The sequence below is a fragment of the Staurois parvus genome, unplaced genomic scaffold, assembly GCF_062004578.1.
Source record: "Staurois parvus isolate SC_StPar_1 unplaced genomic scaffold, SC_StPar_1.0 ptg002889l, whole genome shotgun sequence".
NCBI lineage: Eukaryota > Metazoa > Chordata > Amphibia > Anura > Ranidae > Staurois > Staurois parvus.
Window position 1 is genome coordinate 20,992 of NW_028320685.1, and position 12,262 is coordinate 33,253.

The 12,262-nt window shown below is 55.6% G+C and overlaps 1 protein-coding gene across 1 annotated transcript; it reads left to right on the top strand.

The window, feature by feature from the left end:
• The first annotated feature begins 6,004 nt into the window (after window positions 1-6,004).
• LOC149428963 (histone-lysine N-methyltransferase SETMAR-like) lies at window positions 6,005-11,199 on the top strand. Its single transcript, XM_089666891.1, has 2 exons — window positions 6,005-6,130; window positions 10,354-11,199. The coding sequence occupies exons 1-2, from the start codon at window positions 6,005-6,007 to the stop codon at window positions 11,143-11,145; spliced, it is 918 nt and encodes a 305-aa protein (XP_089523017.1). The 3' UTR covers window positions 11,146-11,199.
• The last annotated feature ends 1,063 nt before the right edge of the window (window positions 11,200-12,262 follow it).

Sequence of the window (12,262 nt, forward strand, 5' to 3'; positions counted from 1 at the left end):
TGTATCGCATTGTGTCACATTGTGTCGCATTGTGTCGCATTGTATCGCATTGTGTCGCATTGTGTCGCATTGTATCTCATTGTATCTCATTGTGTCGCATTGTGTCGCATTGTATTGCATTGTATCGCATTGTATCTCATTGTGTCGCATTGTATCTCATTGTGTCGCATTGTATCGCATTCTATAGCATTGTATCGCATTGTGTCGCATTGTATTGCATTGTATCGCATTGTGTCGCATTGTATCGCATTGTGTCGCATTGTATTGCATTGTATCGCATTGTGTCGCATTGTGTCGCATTGTATTGCATTGTATCGCATTGTATTGCATTGTATCGCATTGTGTCGCATTGTATTGCATTGTATCGCATTGCATCGCATTGTATCGCATTGTATTGCATTGTATCGCATTGTGTCGCATTGTATTGCATTGTATCGCATTGTGTCGCATAGTATCGCATTGCATCTCATTGTATCGCATTGTATCGCATTGTATCGCATTGTATCGCATTGCATCTCATTGTATCGCATTGTATCGCATTGTATCGCATTGAATCGCATTGTATCGCATTGTATCGCATTGTATCGCATGCTGTTGTGTGTCGGGTATGCAGTGGATTCATTTAGCTGGACTGCCCAACACACAATGAACCACGAATCCTGCACGTGGCATTTCAGAAACTGCAGGTTATGGCGTTGCTGCATTGGGGTGGCGGCTAGAAGGATTAGCAGCAGCAGTTACCACAATGCGGTACACGGGCCCCTGAGGGCCCATTTATGTCAGTGCCGAGCAGTAATGTCCCCAGATTAATGCCCCCCATCATTGGCACTCATTTTGAAGCAACAGCATCCTCGGCATCTGCAGATCAGAATCTAGAATATCGATTGCCGGAAATCTTCCAATGTATGCTGCGGATCTGCCGGCTGTTTTATCCGGAGTCCCCCTTTAGGCGGTGCGTTCCGTGCGGATTGGAGCGACTCCTCGCAGTTATTTATAGTCAGCCTCACCGGAAGAATCTGGATGGCTCAGCAGAAAGTGAGAGAGGAGAGGGGCCCCCGATCTCTGAGCCCCCCCCCCCCCCCGAGAAGAGTCATCATAATCCGAAGATTGCAAATGTCAGCAAATCGCTCTGCAGGGAGCAGAAGACGAATCTCCACCAATCATATCATAGACCTGAGGGGGACGGAGGAAGAATTGGGGTCCTGTAAATGGGGTCCCCCAAAAATATACCCCCAAATATCCTCCCAGAACAGGAATAATGAGAATGATATAAGAAGCTGGAAACACTGAACCAGAACCGAGATATTCATCACAGGAACCAGAACCCACCACTGACCTCCTCATGGGGGTCCCAGAACAATGGCTCCCTGACACTTGGGGGTCCAAGAACAATGACACCCTGACACTCGGGGGTCCCAGAACAATGACACCCTGACACTTGGGGTCCCAGAACAATGATACTCTGACACTCGGGGGTCCCAGAACATTGATACACTGACACTTGGGGGTCCCAGAACAATGGCTCCCTGACACTTGGGGGTCCAAGAACAATGGCTCCCTGACACTTGGGGTCCCAGAACAATGACACACTGACACTCGGGGGTCCCAGAACAATGATACCCTGACACTCGGGGGTCCCAGAACAATGACACCCTGACACTCGGGGGTCCCAGAACAATGACACACTGACACTCGGGGGTCCCAGAACAATGATACCCTGACACTCGGGGGTCCCAGAACATTGATACACTGACACTCGGGGGTCCCAGAACATTGATACACTGACACTCGGGGGTCCCAGAACAATGATACCCTGACACTCGGGGGTCCCAGAACAATGACACCCTGACACTTGGGGGTCCAAGAACAATGGCTCCCTGACACTTGGGGGTCCCAGAACAGTGACATCCTGACACTTGGGGGTCCCAGAACAATGACACCCTGACACTTGGGGGTCCCAGAACAATGACACCCTGACACATGGGGGTCCCAGAACAATGATACCCTGACACTCGGGGGTCCCAAAACATTGATACACTGACACTTGGGGGTCCCAGAACAATGACACCCTGACACTTGGGGGTCCAAGAACAATGGCTCCCTGACACTTGGGGGTCCCAGAACAGTGACATCCTGACACTTGGGGGTCCCAGAACAATGACACCCTGACACTTGGGGGTCCCAGAACAATGACACCTTGACACATGGGGGTCCCAGAACAATGATACCCTGACACTTGGGGGTCCCAGAACAATGACACACTGACACTCGGGGGTCCCAGAACAATGACATCCTGACACTTGGGGGTCCAGAACAATGATATCCTAACAGTTGGGGGTCCCAGAACAATGACACCCTGACAGGGGCGTCCCTAGGGTTGGTGTCACCAGTGCCGGAACACTTGGTGACACCCCCTCCGACGATCCCCACAGGATGGATCGGATCTGCGGATTGAGCATAATGGATTGGATCGTTGGCTTGCTTTACAACTTACCTTTCCGTGTAGCAGGTCTGGTGTCACCCCGAGCAAAAGGTGTCACTCGGTGCAGCACGCACCCCCCCCACACCTGCCTAGGGACACTCCTGCACCCTGACACTTGGGGGGTCCAGAACAATGACACCCTGACACTTGGGGGTCCCAGAACAATGACACACCGGCACTTGGGGGTCCAGAACAATGACACACTGATACTTGGGGGTCCCAGAACAAAGACACCCTGACACTTGGGGGTCCAGAACAATGACACCCTGACACTTGGGGGTCCAGAACAATGATATCCTAACACTTGGGGGTCCAGAACAATGACACCCTGACACTTGGGGGTCCAGAACAATGACACCCTGACACTTGGGGGTCCAGAACAATGACACCCTGACACTTGGGGGTCCAGAACAATGACACACTGACACTTGGGGGTCCAGAACAATGACACCCTGACACTTGGGGGTCCAGAACAATGACACACTGACACTTGGGGGTCCAGAACAATGACACCCTGACACTTGGGGGTCCAGAACAATGACACACTGACACTTGGGGGGTCCCAGAACAATGACACCCGGATGTCCCAGAACAATGACACACCAACACTTGGGGGTCCAGAACAATGATATCCTAACACTTGGGGGTCCAGAACAATGACACCCTGACACTTGGGGGTCCAGAACAATGACACCCTGACACTTGGGGGTCCAGAACAATGACACACAGACACTTGGGGGTCCATAACAGTGACACCCTGACACTTGGGGGTCCATAGCAATGACACCCTGACACCTTGGGGTCCAGAGCAATGACACCCTGACACTTGGGTTCCAGAACAATGACACCCTGACACTTGGGGGTCCAAAACAATGACACACAGACACTTGGGGGTCCAGAACAGTGACACCCTGACGTTCCAGAACAATGACACCCTTACACTTGGGGGTCCCAGAACAATGACACAACGGCACTTGGGGGTCCCAGAACAATGACATACCGACACTTGGGGGTCCAGAACAATGACACCCTTACACTTGGGGGTCCCAGAACAATGATACCCTGACACTTGGGGGTCCAGAACAATGACATACCGACACTTGGGGGTCCAGAACAATGACACACTGACACTTGGGGGTCCCAGAACAATGACATCCTGACACTTGGGGGTCCCAGAACAATGATATCCTGACACTTGGGGGGTCCCAGAACAATGACACCCTGACACTTGGGGCCCAGAACAATGACACCCTGGCACTTGGGGGTCCCAGAACAATGACACACTGACACTTGGGGGGTCCCAGAACAATGACACCCTGACACTTGGGGGTCCCAGAACAATGACACACTGACACTTGGGGGGTCCCAGAACAATGACACCCTGACACTTGGGGGTCCCAGAACAATGACACACTGACACTTGGGGGGTCCCGGAACAATGACACCCTGGCACTTGGGGGTCCCAAAACAATGACACCCTCACACTTGGGGGGTCCCAGAACAATGACACCCTGGCACTTGGGGGTCCCAAAACAATGACACCCTGACACTTGGGGTCCCAGAACAATGACACCCTGACACTTGGGGGGGTCCCAGAACAATGACACCCTGACACTTGGGGGGGTCCCAGAACAATGACACCCTGACACCTTTTCCCTGATACCCCTATTGGCCGGATAGCGGTACTGCAGCCATGTGAATACCTGTATTGACTGATGATAATTGGAATCGTGGATCTGCGATGAAATGTCGGTTTCTATTGTATACAATTGTGGACGCGTCACACACAGAGGAACCCCCCGTCTTCCGTCTTCTAACATGTAACTACCTATTATGAATCATTGGGGGGGGGGGGGAGGGGCAGGGTTCATTTATCTCATTTGGGTAGTTTGTCTTTTTATTTTTTTATCAATCAATATTTTTTTAAATTATCATTTTATTCTTTTTTTTTTCTTCTGTAAAATAACGAGGGGCTGTTTTATACTGAAGGACAGATCCAGGTGACAGGAGCGCCCATAGCCCCCCCCCAAGAGCCGTATAAAGATCACTGCACCCTAAAATCTTCCCTCATTTTGTCTGGGGGTCCCACACATGGTCATCCTCAGCCCCCCCTAATAATGGGCAGACCAGGCTCACATTGATTCCTACAGCGCAGAGGCAGGTAAGAATCTCCTGGAGATGTTCAGAAACTTCTCAGAGGGATTGAAGCTTCACGTTAACCTCTTGCTGCCCACATAATGCATACTGTGTGTCTGGGGGGGGGGGGAGAGAGTGGAGGGGGCGGGCTCTAACGGCCATACGCCGCACATACGCATCAAAGGGCAGCAGAGGTTTCTGCGCTGAGAGTGCGCTCAGTGCTCCTGGTCCATCCTAATGACTGGGAGTCGGTGGGACTGTCTCTCGATCATGTGACCACTGTGACAGCCAATCACAGAGAATGTCCCATCCTTCCTACCTGCCCCCCCACAGGTGTGCAGACCCTGTTAAAGAGGCGCTGGGCAGGAAGGGGTCCATAAATATTGGGACATGGACACAACTCTAACATTTTTGGCTCTATACACCACAATGGATTTGAAATGAAACGAACAAGATGTGCTTTACCTGCAGACTGTCAGCTATAATTTGAGGGTATTTACATCCAAATCAGGTGAACGGTGTAGGAATGACAACAGTTTGCATATGTGCATAGAGCCACAAATGTTAGAATTGTGTCCATGTCCCAATATTTATGGACCTGACTGTATCTTCGCTAAATCAAAAAGCTGAATATTGTTTAAAAATGAAAATCTTATCCCGGGCCGTTCACACGATGGCGCTGCGGTGACGCACGTATTATCACACGCTGCACTGTAACACGCATCAACGTGACGCAGCGGCATCCTAACGCGCCTTGCCGGAGGATGTGCGTTGTGGTGCGGTGCAGTGGTAAAAATGTTTGCACCATTTATTGGCGGCACAATACAACGCACGTCCCCCGGAAAAGGCATTCAGACTGAAGAGCACAGCCGAGCGTCGATGCATTTACCGTGTGTTGCTGCAGGTGGCATCTGATGGATTCAGCACTTTCTAAACCCCCACCCCCCATGCAGATCACATGCTCTGGTTTCACTGGCTGCTTGATTGTTGCTCAGTCTGCTGCAGCCAGGCACATTGGCATTTCCAGGCAGCCATGGCACAGCGCAGGATTTCCCAGTCCTGCCTCCAGCTGTAATGATCGTTTTCTGCCAGCAGGTGGCGGCAGAGCGCAGGATTTCCTATGACCGGTTCCCAGTCCTGCCTCCAGCTGTAATGATTGTTTTCTGCCAGCAGGTGGCGGCAGAGCGCAGGATTTCCTATGACCGGTTCCCAGTCCTGCCTCCAGCTGTAATGATTGTTTTCTGCCAGCAGGTGGCGGCAGAGCGCAGGATTTCCTATGACCGGTTCCCAGTCCTGCCTCCAGCTGTAATGATTGTTTTCTGCCAGCAGGTGGCGGCAGAGCGCAGGATTTCCTATGACCGGTTCCCAGTCCTGCCTCCAGCTGTAATGATCGTTTTCTGCCAGCAGGTGGCGGCAGAGCGCAGGAAGCCGCTGATGGAGGATGTGAGCGGCGGGCAGGAGGCGCTCCCGGTGCCGGTGTGCGGGGCCCGGGAGGGGGCGGGGCACTTCCAGGTGAGCGGGACAGGACTGGACATGGGCACAGACCCCCCACAGGAGGACATAGAGCCCCTGTGATCGCAGGGAGGCCGCTGATTGGCTGATATTGTCACATTTTCTGCACAGAGCTGCCTGCAGTCTCATGCTGGACTCTGATTGGCTGAGGATTGGGTGACACCCTCTATAGAGGAGCATACAGCTGCCTGGCATCCAATGGAAGGCTCTGATTGGCTGAGGGATTTCATTTATGTTCTCATAGAGCCCACTGTGTTCCTATGCTGGGCTCTGATTGGCTGATCTCATGCTGGGCTCTGATTGGCTGAGGGATTTCTTATACTGCCTGCATGGCGCTCATAGTATCACCAATGATCTCACGGAGCGCTCTGATTGGCTGAGGGCTGCGTTACACTTGGTGTGTTTCCTATGATAGTCGGCTCCATCTAGTGGCCGTATTGATGTACTTTCCTGTTTGTTGTATTTCAGGAGAATTCTGCATTGTGGCCTCTAGATGGGGCTGGCGATCCCAATACACACCAAGTGTAATGCAGCCCTCAGCCAATCAGAGCACTCCGCGGGATCGCTGGCGGCACTATGAGCACCATGCAGGAAGTATAGGAAATCCCTCAGCCAACCGGAGCCCAGCGTGAGATCAGCCAATCGGAGCCCAGCATGAGGTCAGCCAATCGGAGCCCAGCGTGAGGTCGGCCAATCGGAGCCCGGCGTGAGATCGGCCAATCGGAGCCCGGCGTGAGGTCGGCCAATCGGAGCCCGGCGTGAGGTCAGCCAATCGGAGCCCGGCGTGAGATCAGCCAATCGGAGCCCGGCGTGAGGTCGGCCAATCGAAGCCCGGCGTGAGATCGGCCAATCGAAGCCCAGCGTGAGATCGGCCAATCGGAGCCCGGCGTGAGGTCAGCCAATCGGAGCCCGGTGTGAGGTCAGCCAATCGGAGCCCAGCGTGAGATCACAGGACATACACAGACAGGACGCGTTTCATGCTTATCTGAACCCCGAACGTCCCGCGTTGCAGCTTCGCAGTCCCTAGATGTGGCGGTTGCATTCGTTTTCTTTTTTTCCATTTTCACCCAGTGATCCCGCCAGCAACACACTTCCTGTCCCCGGGTGACAACTCTCACTGTACTCTATCCATGGATCCGCAGTGGTGTCACCCAGATTAGGACCCCCTTCACCTCCATTACACAGAACTTGTTTTGTAGTTTGCAGTGGAGCTGGGCCAGCATTGTTTGAAATGTCAGCTCCGGGCCCAGGAAGACAAGGACTCAGGATTTCTGGCAGGATCAGTGGGTGCATTGCCCCGAACTTGGTGTCATTGCCCCTCCCCCTTCTCTAAACCATAGTTGCTGTCAGCACATTGGTACCGCCCCCCCAACCATCCCATCCCCCTAAGGCCGGCCACACACGTATAGATTTTAATTCGAGTATTTTCGTTTGATTTTCTGTTAGCGGGGGAAGGGGGGGGGAATCGATGTTCATTTCCAGCAGCAGTGATGGGAGAATTCGAGGGGCGGGAAGGAACACTTTTCTCGATTGACGAATGTTCGGCCGGTGTGCGGGGCGATCGTTCACAAATGACGTTCATTTTAAAGCCGAATGTAAAAAGCCGTTCATCGAATGTTCAGATCTACACGTTCCTCCCACCCACTGCCAGCCTGATTTCTGCTTGCAGCTGGTGTGTGGCCACTCAAACGTCTCTCCACATTAAAGGGGATCTGAAAGAAAGAAGTCCAGAATGTTCCGTCTGTAGAAGGCCGCGGCATACATGAAACGGGGGAGGGGGCGGCGAACGCTGTGGGTGGAGCCCAGTTGGTGGCGCTGTACACGAAGGAACAAAGAGCAGAAGCTGACAATTTCATGATACGCCCCTGAGACAGGATTGGCTCTACACTCTGCGCGTTGCCAGGGGGAGCCGCGGTGACATTGCGCCAGACGCTCGTCTTCACAAGGTGAGAGGGAGGGGGGCGTCAGTCATCAGCCCTGTACGGGGCCCCTGCGTGTCGGTACAGGGACCCAGCCCACCTACAGCAATGGCTTCAGGGCGGAATGTGCGATGGATCGTCCGCAGACAGAACGCCATTGTCTTCCGAAACCGCAAACACGCCGGCCAAATATGTGCGAATCAAGTCGTGACACCGACACCGAGCTCTGCCAGCTCAGAAAATGTCAGCGTAAGGCGCCGCCCCGCCGCTCATCAATAACCGCCATTTCCAGGGATCCGGACTTTCCGAATCTGCGTTCCTCACCACGCCGTCCGCACCCCATGTGACTGAGAGCGCCGTCCGCACCCCACATGACCGAGAGCCGCGTCCGCACCCCACGTGACTGAGAGATCGTCCGCACCCCATGTGACCGAGAGCGCCTTCCGCACCCCACGTGACCGAGAGCGCCGTCCGCACCCCACGTGACCGAGAGCGCCGTCCGCACCCCACGTGACTGAGAGATCGTCCGCACCCCACGTGACCGAGAGATCGTCCGCACCCCACGTGACCGAGAGCGCCGTCCGCACCCCACGTGACTGAGAGATCGTCCGCACCCCACGTGACCGAGAGATCGTCCGCACCCCACGTGACTGAGAGATCGTCCGCACCCCACGTGACCGAGAGATCGTCCGCACCCCGCGTGACTGAGAGATCGTCCGCACCCCACGTGACCGAGAGCGCCGTCCGCACCCCACGTGACCGAGAGCGCCGTCCGCACCCCACGTGACTGAGAGCCGCGTCCGCACCCCACGTGACGGAGAGATCGTCCGCACCCCACATGACCGAGAGTCGCGTCCGCACCCCACGTGACTGAGAGTGCCTCCGCACCCCACGTGACTGAGAGCCGCGTCCGCACCCCACGTGACTGAGAGCCGCGTCCGCACCCCACGTGACTGAGAGATCGTCCGCACCCCACATGACCGAGAGTCGCGTCCGCACCCCACGTGACTGAGAGTGCCTCCGCACCTCATGTGACTGAGAGCCGCGTCCGCACCCCACGTGACTGAGAGCCGCGTCCGCACCCCACGTGACCGAGAGCGCCGTTTGCACCCCACGTGACCGAGAGCGCCGTTTGCACCCCACGTGACCGAGAGCGCCGTCCGCACCCCACGTGACCGAGAGCGCCGTCCGCACCCCACGTGACTGAGAGCCGCGTCCGCACCCCACGTGACCGAGAGTCGCGTCCGCACCCCACATGACCGAGAGTCGCGTCCGCACCCCACGTGACTGAGAGTGCCTCCGCACCTCATGTGACCAAGAGCGCCGTCCGCACCCCACGTGACTGAGAGCCGCGTCCGCACCCCACGTGACTGAGAGCCGCGTCCGCACCCCACGTGACTGAGAGATCGTCCGCACCCCACATGACCGAGAGTCGCGTCCGCACCCCACGTGACTGAGAGTGCCTCCGCACCTCATGTGACTGAGAGCCGCGTCCGCACCCCACATGACTGAGAGCCGCGTCCGTACCCCACGTGACTGAGAGCCGCGTCCGCACCCCACGTGACCGAGAGCGCCGTTTGCACCCCACGTGACCGAGAGCGCCGTTTGCACCCCACGTGACCGAGAGCGCCGTTTGCACCCCACGTGACCGAGAGCGCCGTTTGCACCCCACGTGACCGAGAGCCACGTCCGCACCCCACGTGACCGAGAGTGCCGTCCGCACCCCACGTGACTGAGAGCAAAGTATAACAATCGATGTAACCGATCGATCCTCACAGAACACATGTCGGGACGCAGCGACAAAAACCCGCCATTACTGAGAGAACTGTCCCGCCTCCCTGTACTTATATTGGTGCCCCGCCTCTCTGTTCTTATATTGGTGCCCCGCCTCCCTGTACTTATATTGGTGCCCCGCCTCTCTGTTCTTATATTGGTGTCCCGCCTCCCTGTACTTATATTGGTGTCCCGCCTCTCTGTTCTTATATTGGAGCCCCGCCTCCCTGTACTTATATTGGTGCCCCGCCTCTCTGTTCTTATATTGGTGTCCCGCCTCCCTGTACTTATATTGGTGTCCCGCCTCCCTGTACTTATATTGGTGCCCCGCCTCCCTGTACTTATATTGGTGTCCCGCCTCCCTGTACTTATATTGGTGTCCCGCCTCCCTGTACTTATATTGGTGCCCCGCCTCCCTGTACTTATATTGGTGCCCCGCCTCCCTGTACTTATATTGGTGCCCCGCCTCCCTGTACTTATATTGGTGCCCCGCCTCCCTGTACTTATATTGTCTTTGTCTTCTCTCTGCAGTACACTCCGGAGCTGATCGCTGGTCCCGGAGCGGATTTGGACCCGAGTGAGGTGACCATCCAGGGCTGTGAATGTCGGGGTCAGAGCTGTGTGGTGGGGCGGTGCCCGTGCCTGCTGCGGGGTGAGAACTATGTGAACGGGCGAGTGACCCTGAGCCGAGATACGCCCATCCTGGAGTGCCACGCCCTGTGTGGCTGCGCGGAGACTTGTGCCAACCGGGAGACCCAGCGCGGCCTGCAGTTTCGGCTCCAGGTGTGCAAGGTCCCCGGGAAGGGGTGGGGCCTGCGCACAAAGGAGGCGGTACCCAGCGGGCGCTTTGTTTGTGAGTACGCAGGGGAGGTCCTCGGGGAGGAGGAGGCGTGTCTTAGGATAAAATCGCAGGACCCCAACGCCAACAATTACATCATCGCTGTGCGGGAACACCTCCATGACGGGCGCACGCTGCACACATATGTGGACCCGACGCGGATCGGAAACATCGGCCGCTTCCTCAATCACTCCTGCCGGCCCAATCTGGTGATGCTGCCGGTGCGTTGTCACTCCATGGTGCCGCGCTTGGCGCTCTTCGCTGCTCGCGATATTCAGGCCGGAGAGGAGTTGTGTTACGACTATTCTGGGAGGTCGTTCAACGCGGAACCTCAGAGTCCGGACAAGGAGTGTGCGGGACACGGGGGCCCGGGGCCCCGGAAGAGGTGCCTGTGTGGCACAGACGTCTGTTCGGGGTATTTACCCTTCGATGGGTCGCTGTACGGTGACAACACGCAGAAATCTCAACTTCCAAACTCTGACTGACATTTTATTTGTATCAACTGCCATTTCTTATTTAATAAAAAACCTTTCACCTTTTCCCTCCTTTTGTTACGTCTCACAACTGCCGATCTCCTGCAGCCTCTTTGCATCCACTTCCTGTGTACAGGGTGACAACGCAGGAGAGCAGCTGGGAGACAGGAAGTGTGTGTTGTCACTCCATCACAGGAAGTGCTTGAACAATAGTCTCTGTGCTTCTCCATGCAATGCAGGCAGATCATGGCTGGTGGGAGTGGCCGGCAGGAGACTGAACATAGCTTTCTGAGAACATCCCAGCCCCCGGCCTCAATATTCCTCTCCAGAGCCCTCAGTCCTGATGCAAGCAGTGGGAGGAGTTATGCAAATAACAAAATTCCTTGATGGGTGGGCGTCAGTCTGGGGGAGTGGGCGGTCCTAGGCAGGCTGGATTTGGCAGACAACACTAAGTACCGCCCTTGTGTGATGCTGAGTTCCAGTGAATGAAAGGGGTGGGGCCAGGGACAGTCAGGATGGAGAGCAAAGAGCTAGATAATGCTGGACGTCCTCCAGCCAGGAAATGGGGCGGAGCTCTATACGACTTCCTGCAGCTTCTAATGCACATTGTGAGGAGCTCCCAGTGTGCAGTGACATCAGACTAACCAGGGGAGGAGCCAATACACCTGGGCAGGACTGAAAGGGAGGAGCCGGTACACCTGTGCAAGACTGAAGGGGAGGAGCCGGTACACCTGTGCAAGACTGAAGGGGAAGAGCCAGTACACCTGTGCAAGACTGGAGGGGAGGAGCCGGTACACCTGGGCAATACTGAAGGGGAGGAGCCGGTACTCCTGTGCAAGACTGGAGGGGAGGAGCCGGTAAACCTGGGCAATACTGAAGGGGAGGAGCCGGTACTCCTGTGCAAGACTGGAGGGGAGGAGCCGGTACACCTGTGCAAGACTGGAGGGGAGGAGCCGCTACACCTGTGCAAGACTGAAGGGGTGGAGCCGGTACACCTGTGCAAGACTGAAGGGGAGGAGCCGGTATGCCTATTCAAGACTGAAGGGGAGGAGCCGGTACACCTATTCAGGACTGAAGGGGAGGAGCCGGTACACCTGTGCAAGACTGAAGGGGTGGAGCCGGTACACCT